We start from the raw sequence: 14981 nt of genomic DNA on the forward strand, positions 1-14981 counted from the left end.
ATAGCAGTGGTTGGGCCAAATCATCCTTATGTAAGGTAAAAATATTTTAAGTCATTATATATGTCAGTTTTTATTGTGTTTAAAACTGCATCACGTCCACCCAATGAGTCTCGGGCCGACTCATCACAATAAATACTCGTCGACATATATGTGTCAGGAAGACAACCCGAGGACATATAAAACTCTCATTCCTGGACCTATCTCCGCGGTGGTATACACATCTTAACGCCATTGACAAAACCAGGCGAGTTTTAAATATGTCGTCACACCAAAACGTTACTAATATGACACTCGTTGTATTTCATTTACACAATAGTTCATTTAATGGATTTAAAGACAGAGAAACAAGTCTACGACCTCAAAATTTATGTAACCAGATGACAACCGATATCCCCTCCTTTTCAATAAATAATTCGTAATTACACATTATATTTATCATTGATATGTTGGCACTATAGGAACACAATTTTGTGAAACCTAATATTCCATATAGAACTATGTACCTCTACGGCTCTTTTGAAAGCAGTACATACTGTGTATAGGACTTGTATACTTCTATGTTAATGTACCGTCAGCAAAGTCATCTGCGGGTGGCCGATAACCCCGTTATATAATGTAAAATTACAATAGTATTGTTTGATAAGAATAGGTCACAGTGCATCCCGTGCATGACTATGCACGTGTACATATCATCAACCTCAGCGCTTTTTACATTGACACTTCCGGGGATCATGGTGACCTATTATGTCGTTTGTTTCATCAACATTCAGTTATTCTAATTGTTTGTTTAGCATTTCGGCAACTCCATCTCTCGTGGCGTCTGGTATGAATATGTTATTGTACTTTTACAACTTGTTGAAATGAATCGTTTGGTGAAAGGAAATAAATATCCCTGCTGACATTTCTATTTTTTTAAATGCTGAGTAAGATTTACAATAAATCACGACGTCAAAATACGAAACAACGGTGACGTCCATACATCACATAGTCGGTGACGTCATAATCTATCATTTGACGTCACAGTAGCGTTTTGAACGACATCATTCCAGCGATACCATTTTTTACTTTCGCAGCCGCTTTCATTTTACCAGGATATGATCATGGTCAGGTTTGTGATATTTCTTTCTATCACGGCTCTCCTGTCAATACCGGGTTTGGCGGCTCCGTTCAGTAGTGATACTGATGTTATAGAAGATGTGAATAACCAGATAACACAGACACTTGATCAGATTCTTGATTCGGATACTGGTGCCGACATGGCCGAGGACGATAGAAAAAAGAGAGAGATTTATTCAGTCAACAGTCCATACTCACAAACGAAAAAAGGTATGTAAAAAGGGTGGGCGGGGGTTGGAATGTGAACTAAAATCTATTATATTTCGTTACACGTGTAAACTTATTCGTGTCCAAAGCCTGGATTGGCAATATGTCTCTCAAAGTGTCTCGAACTGTCTACAAAATTTCAATTTAAGTTATTTGCCGCGGCATCGTTTTCCTTCATACGCAAAGTACATGTATGTATCGCTAAAATGGCGTTGCAAAAATTCCTTGTTGTATATAGGCTATAGCTGCTGTTTTCTCTAGTTAATAGCAAAAGAAATGAATGAAAATAGTATGAATGAATATCTTTCGGTGCGCTAAATTTTGTTAAAATCGGAAAAATAGTTGGTTATTTACTTTTTGCCATATTTTCACCTGCTGTCTATAATAATACCGAATTCTTAGGTGTGCAAGACCATGTGCCGGTTGTATCTATTTCATCGAAGACCAGGTAGTTCAACTGGTCCGGGGTTCGAACCCCGGTCTAGCCATGTATTTTCCCCACTCCTCTTACATTTTGTGCAGTTAAAGTAAAAGCTAAAGGAGAAACCCGGGTTGTGGTTGTCCACGGGGGCGAAGACTTTGTGAAGGAGGGAGTAGTGTAAAAGTAGAGAGTATAAGGTCCTCTTACTAGCCAGGATTACTGGTAGGCCTAGTGGACATTTCCTTCTAGCCAGTTGTGATAGGAGATTTTTTCCTTGAAGGGAGAGGTCGCTAGTGCGAGCCTCAGAGCGGGCATGGTATTGTTCATTACTCCTACTAATAATAATATGTAGAGTGACATGCAAAACGTTTTGAGAGGCATAATACATTTACTAGATATTTGTAGTCCCTTTTTAATAGATGATGACTCCGACGAGAAAAGTGATGCGACCGATGAAACCTCTGAAGACGAGGACGTAAACGACATCCGCCGGAAGAGGAGTATCCTCGATGAGGTGAGGACACCCAGTCAGCGTGAACGACTTACGTATGACACCTGTAGTATAGATCTATATCTAAGATGACAGGATTTAAATAGCTCAGTGTCTTATCCTAGGGCCACTTCTGACAGATTGTTCCACTATATGATTGTTCGTCGAGTCTTTGTAAAATGTCCATACTACACTGGCTTGGGAAAGGGCCTTTTGGTCTCATTTTGGGAAGAAAATTGGTGAATTGGGAAATATTTTTTCAGGAGTAAACAACACATTTTGGGAATTTGGCTTAAATATGAAATATTTTCAGTTGGGAATGGGGCCCCATTAACGGCCCCCCAAACCCCCAGAACAAGCCTTGCTACCGTAATGCTGATGCTTTTAATATTAAAATTATATTTTATGTCATTATAACATGTAGATATCCTGTATGTCATTATAACATGCAAATATCCTGTATGTCATTATAACATGCAAATATCCTGTATGTCATTATAACATGCAGATATCATGTATGTCATTATAACATGTAGATATCCTGTATGTCATTATAACATGCAGATATCCTGTATGTCATTATAACATGCAGATATCCTGTATGTCATTATAACATGTATATATCATGTATGTCATTATAACATGCAGATATCATGTATGTCATTATAACATGCAGAGATCCTGTATGTCATTATAACTTGCAGATATCATGTATGTCATTATATTTACCATTGTATGGCACTGCCACTATATAACCCTACCAATTCAGTTGCGAGTTCACCAGCCTATGAATTGCCAACAGGAAGTGATCTCTGCTACTGGTAAGCGCGGGAAATTTGAATTTGAAAATTTCAAAACAAAAATCGCATGACAAATAAAAAATCGCAGATGGTAAATATAAGAATTGAACGGCTTTCAGTTGGCATTCATAGTCAGTATGAATGCCAACTGAAAGCCGTTCAATGCTTAAATAACATGTATATATCCTGTATGTCATTATTACATGCAGATATCATGTATGTCATTATAACATGTAGATATCCTATATGTCATTATAACATGCATATATCCTGTATGTTGTTATAACATGTAGATATCCTGCATGTCATTATAACATGTAGATATCCTGTATGTCATTATAACATGAAGATATCCTGTATGTCATTATAACATGTATATATCATGTATATCATTATAACATGTATATATCCTGTATGTCATTATAATATGTAGATATCATGTATATCATTATAACATGTATATATCCTGTATGTCATTATAACATGTAGATATCCTATATGTCATTATAACATGTAGATATCCTATATGTCATTATAACATGTAGATATCCTGTATGTCATTATTACATGTAGATATCCTGTATGTCATTATAACATGTAGATATCCTGTATGTCATTATAACATGTCGATATCCTGTATGTCATTATAACATGTATATATCATGTATATCATTATAACATGTATATATCCTGTAAGTCATTATAACATGCAGATATCTTGTATGTCATTATAACATGTAGATATCCTGTATGTCATTATAACATGCAGATATCCTGTATGCCATTATAACATATAGATATCCTGTATGTCATTATAACATGTATATATCATGTATGTCATTATAACATACAGATATCCTGTATGTCATTATAACATGTATATATCATGTATGTCATTATAACATACAGATATCCTGTATGTCATTATAACATGTAGATATCCTGTATGTCATTATAACATGTATATATCATGTATGTCATTATAACATACAGATATCCTGTATGTCATTATAACATGTAGATATCCTGTATATCATTATAACATGTAGATATCCTGTAAGTCATTATAACATGCAGATATCCTGTATGTCATTATAACATGTAGATATCCTGTATGTCATTATAACATGCAGATATCCTGTATGCCATTATAACATGTAGATATCCCGTATGTCATTATAACATGTAGATATCCCGTATGTCATTATAACATGCAGATATCCTGTATGTCATTATAACATGCAGATATCCTGTATGTCATTTTAACATACAGATATCCTGTATGTCATTATAACATACAGATATCCTGTATGTCATTATAACATGTACATATCCTGTATGTCATTATAACATGTACATATCCTGTATGTCATTATAACATGTACATATCCTGTATGTCATTATAACATGTAGATATTCCTTAACTAAATCAAGTTTAATACCATCACGGTGATGTATTTTAGATATCATCCATTGGAAGTCCGAGCAGTTCTTCAACGCCCATTCAGCCAACAAACGACGTCAACATTGATGAAGATGATGGTAATGATGATGATGATGATGCTGATGCTGATAATGAGAATGGTAATGACGATGAAAATGACAGGAGGAAGAGAGATATCGAATCTCAGTTAGAGGAAGATGAAGACAATGGTGATGATATAATGTTAGAAAGAAGGAGGAGAGATACTGAAACGGAAATTGATGGTAATGAAGACAACGACGATGATAATGATGAATTCGATGAAAATGACATATCAGTTCGGAGGAAAAGAGATACAGACTCGAATATGATTAACGACGAAGACATTGACAGTATAATGGATATGGTGAAAAGGGATACACGAGTAACTATGGTGAAACCTGCTGCTGGTGTCAAAGCAGCACCCGTTGACAAATCGGGTAACGTGTTAATTACTCGGAAATCAAGAGATGTTAGTGGAAAAGAGAACACTGATAGTGATGATGATGATGATGATGATGATGATGATGACGTCGACGAAGATGTTGAAGAAAAGGATAATGATGATGACAAGAACTCGAAGAGGAAGAAAAGAGACATACAATTGAAAAAAGAACCGGTTGCTCATGACAAGGTCACACACAGTGATGAATCTGACGATGTTCCTGTCATCCGAAATGTAAGAGATAACGCCGACGGCAGCGATGGTGACGATGATCGTGAAAAGAAGAGAAAGAAGAATGATTTAAGAAAAGAGACAGACGAAAATGACGAAGACGACGACTTTGACGAGGATGATGACGGTACACTAGTATTACGGCGAAAACGCGATTTGAGTGACGACGAAGACGATGATAATGCTGATATTGTCGATGAAGACGACAACGATGAAAATTTAGAAAGACGGAAACGTGAAGCGTTTGAAAATGTTATCGGCCTAAATGAGGAAGATAATGACTCTATAATCAGAGTTAGAAGAACCGTCCCAGTGAAGCCCGCCTCTCCTACTCCCCAGCCTTCCTCTAACACAACCTCGCCGACCCCATTGTCAACCTCCGAGGGTCTACTGCAAAAGTTTCTTCAGAGGTCGACAGTTAACCCTTTTACCGCGTCAGCTTCAAACGACGACGATGACGACGACGATGATGATAATGAAGCAGACGATGATGACGACGACGACAGCGATGACGACGACGACGACGATGATGATGTTCCCACTTCAAAAAAGAAAAAGGAATTAAAAAAACAACTTCGATCCCTCGTTAAAAGCATGAGGAGGCACAAGCGAGAAGCACCAGGTAAGTCTTTATTCCACAGTCTGCCTGATACACGCCCTGATTTTACCATTACTGTCATCAAAAACATCCCAGATATACGTTACGTTTATCCGGATAAATGAAAATGTTAGGGTTGGGTATGACGTGGAGATGATAACCCTTGTCTTTACAGGCTATGTTCCTCGGTATACTGATGCAGACGATGACCTTCAGAAAAATGACATCTTTACTGAAAATCGACATAGTGAGATCAACCTAAATAACACACAAAAACACACGCATATACATATCAGGGAACCGTCCGACTTTAGTATCAATGGGATTTCCAGGAAATCTGCATCCACCATGATAGATGTTCATCCGCATGCTCCGGAAATAACTCAACTCACAAGTAGTAACGATGTGTCATTGGCAACAACGAAACATATGGGCGGGGAACCCTCAGGTCCGATAGCCACTAAGCGGAGCCTTGGCCAGCGATACTCTACGTTCTTTACGAAAGATGCAAAACGTTAGTATCGGAAAATTAAAATTTAAAGACATCAGTCATTGTGACAAGCTTCGTCACATCTTACACATTTTAAAAACTGACATCCCTCTTTTTTATCTAAAACCACTGCTTGGTGAGATCAAGTATGGATTATAATGTCTTTCTAAACCTCACATATTTCATTGGTAGTTTTGAAAATAGATTGAATATGTGAGGATTGGTAAAGTACGAGCTGATTGATGACTTAGCGCGTTTATATCGGTAGGTCGTGTGTCCTGGGTGGAGCCAAAGATGATGAAAAACTGCTGGGCACAAACCATGCTAGCCTCGCGGTTCGGATACTCACCCAGTTGTAATGCTGATGGCTCGTTCTCACCCAAACAGTGCTTTCTAGAAAGGTTAGTGATTTGTAATTGCCAAGAAGTAACTCCGTGTGAAAAATACCAAATTATAAATACGATTTACAAGGCGAAGGGGCGGACAGTAGACACAAGTTATGCGGAACGGCAGCGAATAGCAAATCCAGTGATATTTAACAAACCTGTAAAACCACTACTCTGGTGGAATGAAACAGAAGTGACCTGATCAGTTGTCAGTATGTAGCATGGCTAGCAATGGGTACTGATGTTGACATTTAATATGTTAAGCTGCTTGTTAATTCGGCAAAACTTGCATTTTGAATCACGTATAATGCACAAAATAGCCATGCTCTCAACTGTCAATAGCAGTAAAGACATATTAGGCGGGATGGTGGCGGACAGTACAGACGAGTAGTGCGGCTTGGTAGTAGACAATAGAGACAAATAATGCGGCGTGGTAGTAGACAATACAGACAAATAATGCGGCGTGGTAATAGACAATACAGACAAATAATGCGGCGTGGTAGTAGACAATACAGACAAATAATGTGGCGTGGTAGTAGACAATAGAGACAAATAATGCGGCGTGGTAGTAGACAATACAGACAAATAATGTGGCGTGGTAGTAGACAATACAGACAAATAATGCGGCGTGGTAATAGACAAAACAGACAAATAATGCGGCGTGGTAATAGACAATACAGACAAATAATGTGGCGTGGTAGTAGACAATACAGACAAATAATGCGGCGTGGTAGTAGACAATACAGACAAATAATGCGGCGTGGTAGTGGACAAAACAGACAAATAACGAGGCGTGGTAATAGACAATACAGACAAATAATGTGGCGGGGTAGTAGACAATACAGACAAATGATGTGGCGTGGTAGTAGACAATACAGACAAATAATGCGGCATGGTAGTGGACAAAACAGACAAATAATGCGGCGTGGTAGTAGACAAAACAGACAAATAATGAGGCGTGGTAATAGACAATACAGACAAATAATGTGGCTGGGTAGTAGACAATACAGACAAATAATGCGGCGTGGTAGTAGACAGTATGGACGAAATAGCCGGCTCGTGTGACATTTTTGCGCAGGCTTTCATCTTACATATACAAGCAGGTGTTGGTACTCATAGCAACCCAAAACAAGAGATATGCACAGGAGTAAAGGCATACACGCTAACAAAGATACAGGTTCAAACCTGCTTAAGTAATAGTTGTAACTAAAAGAAGTGGATTTACACTGTTCGTTGTTCAAATCGAGAGCCATCAAGACATCGAGAATCCTGGTTTTGAATATTTCGGCAACTTCCAGGTAACCCGTATAGGGGAATGTCTGGTATCTTAACATTTACCATTATCCTCTTTAATCAACTCTTGTCACCGATATGGCGAGACTCTGCTGTGTCGCCAGTCACATTCATCATCCGGTCAGTGTGTCCGGCCCAGGTTTAGTCCAGTCACGACTAAATTTGTGTTTGACTGGGGATTATCACTATCACCACTGACCAGTCCATCAAGTGTCCACATGGTGAGACAAATCTCTCGGTAAACAAAATCAATAGATTGGCTTATACCCCGTGATCAAGGTAATGGTTCTATCCGGCCAATACCGATACAGGCCTCATATATCACCGATAGACTTGACCGGAAGCTGGTAAGCTCTAATCATATACCGTAAGTTATCGCTCGAAAAAAAACCAAAAAAAAAACGTGTGCATCGTGAAGTAAGTTAAACAATACATTGTCGATATCCATCACTCAGGTATATCTCACCTGGCTGTAGTTACAAGTTACCAAATAATATATAAACAATACAATGTCGATATCCATCAGGTGCTGACCCATCCTTCCTGTTGAGGTACTGGCCCATGCTTTCTTTTAGGGCAGTGGCCGATTGTGGCTATTCAGGGCTTTTTCTGGGAGCTTTTTCTGGGGCCGTTAATTAGCCCATTCACAACTAAAAATATTTCACATTTAACCCAAATTCCAAAAATTTGCAGTTTACTCATGAAAAAATCTTTCCCCATTCACCAATTTCCTTGCCAAAATGAGACCAAAAGGCCCTTTCCCAGGCCATTGAGAAAAAGCCCTGCTATTGTTGACCGTTAACACTTTAGGACATTAGAAAACAAATATCACATTTCCAATGCATTCGGAAAATTGAAAGAAAGGTTGTTCACATGAAGGTCACATGGAACATTAGTTTCGCAGCAACAGACTCGGACACCTGTTTATGCAAAATTGATTTCATTTCATCCAAGGATGCTTCAGACCAAATTTAGTCAAAATCCGCTCAGCTGTTTATTACTAGTAGGGATTTATAGTTGACGAAGGACGGGCGATGGACTCCGCGCCACGACATAAGCTTACCTTGGTCTTCTAGACTAGGTGAGCTAAAACGGAGAACAGTCCGACAGCGTCAGTATTGAGTGAGATCATTAGTGGGGCCATACGGCCTGGCCTATTGATCATTACATATCATTTAATATATAACCTGCCATACGGCCTGGCCTATTGATCATTACATATCATTTAATATATAACCTATGTTTTATATTATCGTCAATTAGTTCGATAGATTTGTAATCGGATGTTGTTTGTGAGTCCACGCATACTATATAGTGGTATAACACTAGGTCCTACAACGATGTCAGTGGTCAGCCGGCGTGGTCACCTATCTTTGAATCTATCTGACCCCTTCCGGCCAATATCAACACCTGAGGAGGACGTGATGGATATATAGATATGAAGTAAACAGTGACAGGATAAAGGGGACAGCATTTCCTTTGATCGTGGCGACAAATTGAGTCCGGAGACAACCATCCGCATGTCCCCCCACTCCTTGTTCACGTGGCCACAATGCCGTGCCTACAAGAGGGGTCACGAGAGGTCACGAGAGGTCATGAGGTCACGACAGGTCACGATTAGTATTAATTAGGACATGAGGGGAGTATTAGTGTTTGTTGGGTCATACACAAGTTGCTAATCTAACCAGTCTTTTGTTTTCTTTACAGATGCTGGTGTGTCCACAAAGACGGAAGTCCCGAGAACCAGGATATAAATACCCGCTTTGTATACTCCATAGCGGCCATTATGATGGAGTGTGCGCAGAATCCATAACCATAAGTAGCCATTCTTTATCCGGAATGATCCTTGGGGCTGACTAACGCACTGTGTGCGTAATGAATTAAAATTGAAGCTCAGATACAATAATAAAGTTATTTGTGTGTTCTCAACTGAATTTAGTGCGTATGCTAAAAGTTCGGCCCTACTGAATGTTTGAAACAGCTGGAACTAAACTTACTACCTAAACTATTCTGTATGGTGTCGATACTAAACCTACACTATCCCTGTAAACTGTCGATACTAAACCTACACTATCGATGTAAACTGTCGATACTAAACCTACACTAACCCTGTAAACTGTCGATACTGAACCTACACTATCCCTGTACAGTGTCGATACTAAACCTACACTATCACTGTAAACTGTCGATACTAAACCTACACTATCCCTGTAAACTGTCGATACTAAACCTACACTATCCCTGTAAACTGTCGATACTAAACCTACACTATCCCTGTACAGTGTCGATACTAAACCTACACTATCCCTGTAAACTGTCGATACTAAACCTACACCATCCCTGTACAGTGCCGATACTAAACCTACACTATCCCTGTACAGTGTTGATATTAAACCTACACTATCCCTGTAAACTGTCGATACTAAACCTACACTATCCCTGTACAGTGTCGATACTAAACCTACACTATCCCTGTACAGTGTCGATACTAAACCTACACTATCACTATACAGTGCCGATACTAAACCTACACCATCCCTGTACAGTGTCGATACTAAACCTACACCATTCCTTTACAGTGTTGATACTAAACCTACACCATCCATGTACAGTGTCGATACTAAACCTACACTATCCCTGTACAGTGCCGATACTAAACCTACACCATCCCTGTACAGTGTCGATACTAAACCTACACCATCCCTGTACAGTAACGATACTAAACCTACACCATCCCTGTAAACTGTCGATACTAAACCTACACCATCCCTGTACAGTGTCGATACTAAACCTACACCATCCCTGTACAGTAACGATACTAAACCTACACCATCCCTGTACAGTGTCGATACTAAACCTACACCATCCCTGTACAGTGCCGATACTAAACCTACATCATCCCTGTACAGTGTCGATACTAAACCTACACTAGCCATGTACAGTGCCGATACTAAACCTACACTATCCCTGTACAGTGTCGATACTAAACCTACACCATCCCTGTACAGTGTCGATACTAAACCTACACCATCTCTGTACAGTGCCGATACTAAACCTACACTATCCCTGAACAATGCCGATACTAAACCTGCACTATTCTTGTGGAATACACATACCTATTCCTGCTTAATTTCAATACGAAACGTAATTAGCATACGTTTTCTGAATGATCAGGTTGATATGAGTTTGAAGCACCAGCCATGGACTATCTAAATGTAACATTGAAATCAGTTCCATCTGATACTTACGAATAAGAAACAACGGTATCAATTGAGAGTAGTACATATCAATGTATATCATTATGATACTGGGGATATTGTAAGTCCCTATGTGTAAAATTTACCGAAGTTGACAACATTCCGCTACCTATCTACGGTTAACGGTACCATTCTTACGTTTACTTTTCACATTAGTCCGACTATAAAGGTAAGATATCAACTAAATACGGTAACGAGGTAACAGTTGAGATAGTCACCTCTTACATGGCGGACAACAATTGGGCAGGTAATGTTTATCGGGTGTTGTAGAGGGTAACAAACATATGTGTGCCGTCTGCACATTCCATCTGCGTGAACGATTAGGTGTTAGGCCGGAGACAAGAGTGGACAGAGCTGACCGGAGGTGTCCGGAGAACCGTTAAGTGGCTGATACTGGTCATTCAACACAGCAATGTGAACAGATAGTAATCATCTCAATGGCCCGTCCTCTTGCTCGGCAACACTGTCAACATTGGGATACTTTACATCTCAGTAAACATATTGGGGAAGCAGTGTGAATGGGGTAATGATGTACAACATGTAGCCGAAGTCCGGCTGATCCACCCTAATAATCACTGCTGATGAGCGAAATTTCTCAAAATCAAGGCCTCTCTGTCTTATCTCTGGATGAATGCTGAAATATCCGTCAATATTTAAGCCTTGATGTCATTTTTTTGTTTGCTTCACTAGGGTATGAAAAAAATGTCTGCACACTGTATGAATCCGCGTAGCGTATTCTTACAAAAGATTGCAAATAATTTTTTCTTTACATGTCAAATTAAAATGTAACTGTACTCTTTTTCACGTTGACACTGGTCAATCAAAAAGTACCAAAATAAAACAATCAATATTCAAAATATCGCGACATCAAAACGTCGAACGATAATCAACGAAGACAGCTACACGAAACAGATCGGTACCAAAATCATTGTGGTACATAAATAACAACGGTTCACAAAACAGAACAGTACACAAACCAAAACGGTACACAAACCAAAACGGTACACAAAACAAAACGGTACATAAAATAGAAGAGTACACAAAACAGAACGGTACACAAAACAGTACACAAAACAGAACGGTAAACAGAACAGTACACAAAATAGAACAGTACACAAAACAGAACAGTGCACAAAACAGAACGGTACACAAACCAAAACGGAACATAAAACAAAACGGTACATAAAATAGAACAGTACATAAAATAGAACAGTACATAAAACAGAACGGTACACAAACCAAAACGGTACATAAAATAGAACAGTACACAAAACAGAACAGTACACAAAACAGAACGGTACACAAACCAAAACGGTAAACAAACCAAAACGGTACACAAAACAGAACAGTACATAAAATAGAACAGTACATAAAACAGAACGGTACACAAACCAAAACGGTACACAAACCAAAACGGTACACAAAACAGAACAGTACACAAAACAGAACGGTACACAAACCAAAACGGTACACAAACCAAAACAGTACATAAAACAAAACGGTACACAAAACAGAACAGTACACAAAACTGAACAGTACACAAAACAGAACGGTTAACAGAACAGTACACAAAACAGAACGGTACATAAAATAGAACAGTACACAAAACAGAACGGTAAATAGAACAGTACACAAAACAGAACGGTAAACAGAACAGTACACAAAACAGAACGGTTAACAGAACAGTACACAAAACAGAATGTTAAACAGAACAGTACACAAAACAGAACGGTACACAAATCAGAACGGTACACAAAATAGAACTGCAAACAGGACATTACATAAAATAGAACAGTACACAAAACAAAACGGTACACAAAACAGAACAGTACACAAAACAGAACGGTACACAAAACAGAACGGTACACAAAACAGAACAGTACATAAAATAGAACAGTACATAAAATAGAACGGTACACAAAACAGAACGGTACACAAACCAAAACGGTACACAAAACAGAACAGTACACAAAACAGAACAGTACACAAAACAGAACGGTTAACAGAACAGTACACAAAACAGAACGGTACACAAACCAAAACGTTACACAAAACAAAACGGTACACAAAACAGAACAGTACATAAAAAAGAACAGTACACAAAACAGAACGGTACACAAACCAAAACGTTACACAAAACAAAACGGTAAACAGAACAGAACAGTACACAAAACAGAACAGTACACAAAACAGAACGGTTAACAGAACAGTACACAAAACAGAACGGTACACAAACCAAAACGTTACACAAAACAAAACGGTAAACAGAACAGAACACAAAACAGAACAGTACACAAAACAGAACGGTAAACAGAACAGAACACAAAACAGAACAGTACACAGAACAGAACAGTATACAAAACAAAACGGTAAACAGAACATTACATAAAATAGAACAGTACACAAAACAGAACGGTACACAAAACAGAACGGTAAACAGAACGGTACGCAGAACAGAACTGTAACCAAAACGGAACGTACGGAACGTTGCAAAACGTGACGGAGATCAAAACGACACAGAACATAGAACGGGATAGTTGATTATAGTACCCTATTTACAAATCGGGAAAATGCAGACAGTTTGAGGATAAACATTTTGAGAATACGAAATCTAATTTTCAAAAAAAATTAACATTTGGGGTAATAAAAATCAATACGAAATAAAAAAAAAAATCATACATTTGAGAAATACCATATCTAATACAAATCATACGATATGAGTAAAGGAGTACAGAAACATTTCGAATACGTGATCTGTGGTGATAAACAACACGACAATTAGTCCGAAATTAGTAAAGACAGACTGAAATATCCTAGATTGAGAGGCGATCTGTGGCTTTAGGCCAAACACGACCCCTTCTACTTAAATATGTAGTTTGGTGATCATGCGTCAGCAATGTAGTTGATGGACACTGGGCCTGTCTAAGAATGTTGAGAAAACGGTTCCGTTATATGTTAGACCAGAGACTGATACAGTCAGATACAGTACCCAGACTAGACACAAGACAGTCACATACAGTACCCAGACTAGACACAAGACAGTCACATACAGTACCCAGACTAGACACAAGACAGTCACATACAGTACCCAGACTAGACACAACCCAGTCACATACAGTACCCAGACTAGACACAAGACAGTCACATACAGTACCCAGACTAGACACAACCCAGTCACATACAGTATCCAGACTAGACACAAGACAGTCACATACAGTACCCAGACTAGACACAAGACAGTCACATACAGTACCCAGACTAGACACAAGACAGTCACATACCGTACCCAGACTAGACACAAGACAGTCACATACAGTACCCAGACTAGACACAAGACTGTCACATACAGTACCCAGACTAGACACAAGACAGTCACATACAGTATCCAGAATAACACAACCCAGTCACATACAGTACCCAGACTAGACACAAGACAGTCACATACAGTACCCAGACTAGACACAAGACAGTCACATACAGTACCCAGACTAGACACAAGACAGTCACATACAGTACCCAGACTAGACACAAGACAGTCACATACAGTACCCAGACTAGACACAAGACAGTCACATACAGTACCCAGACTAGACACAAAATTGTCACATACAGTACCCAGACTAGACACAAGACAGTCACATACAGTACCCAGACTAGACACAACCCAGTCACATACAGTACCCAGACTAGACACAAGACAGTCACATACAGTACCCAGACTAGACACAAAATTGTCACATACAGTATCCAGATTAGACACAAGACAGTCACATACAGTACCCAGA

General features: G+C 38.9%; 1 protein-coding gene across 3 annotated transcripts; it reads left to right on the forward strand.

The window, feature by feature from the left end:
• The first annotated feature begins 1018 nt into the window (after positions 1 to 1018).
• Positions 1019 to 9863, forward strand: LOC117336397 (serine-aspartate repeat-containing protein F-like). Of its 3 annotated transcripts, XM_033896901.1 has the most exons (6): positions 1019 to 1326; positions 2164 to 2258; positions 4498 to 5794; positions 5946 to 6284; positions 6529 to 6661; positions 9647 to 9863. In XM_033896901.1, exons 1-6 carry the CDS (start codon positions 1095 to 1097, stop codon positions 9750 to 9752), a joined length of 2202 nt encoding a protein of 733 aa, XP_033752792.1. In that variant the 5' UTR covers positions 1019 to 1094; the 3' UTR covers positions 9753 to 9863. The 3 variants fall into 3 exon arrangements, with proteins under 3 accessions (XP_033752792.1, XP_033752793.1, XP_033752794.1); XM_033896902.1 differs by lacking the exon at positions 5946 to 6284; XM_033896903.1 differs by lacking the exons at positions 5946 to 6284; positions 6529 to 6661 and having other exon boundaries at positions 9647 to 9861.
• The last annotated feature ends 5118 nt before the right edge of the window (positions 9864 to 14981 follow it).

Source organism: Pecten maximus, chromosome 10 (assembly GCF_902652985.1).
Source record: "Pecten maximus chromosome 10, xPecMax1.1, whole genome shotgun sequence".
Classification (NCBI taxonomy): Eukaryota; Metazoa; Mollusca; class Bivalvia; order Pectinida; family Pectinidae; genus Pecten; species Pecten maximus.

Excerpts from the sequence above, each read along its gene's own strand:
- LOC117336397 (XM_033896901.1), top strand. The coding sequence starts at position 1,095 with ATGATCATGGTCAGGTTTGTGATATTTCTTTCTATCACGGCTCTCCTG. Across the intron at positions 1,327-2,163 it reads ATACTCACAAACGAAAAAAG|ATGATGACTCCGACGAGAAA; the intron begins GTATGTAAAAAG and ends CCTTTTTAATAG. Across the intron at positions 5,795-5,945 it reads GCACAAGCGAGAAGCACCAG|GCTATGTTCCTCGGTATACT; the intron begins GTAAGTCTTTAT and ends TTGTCTTTACAG.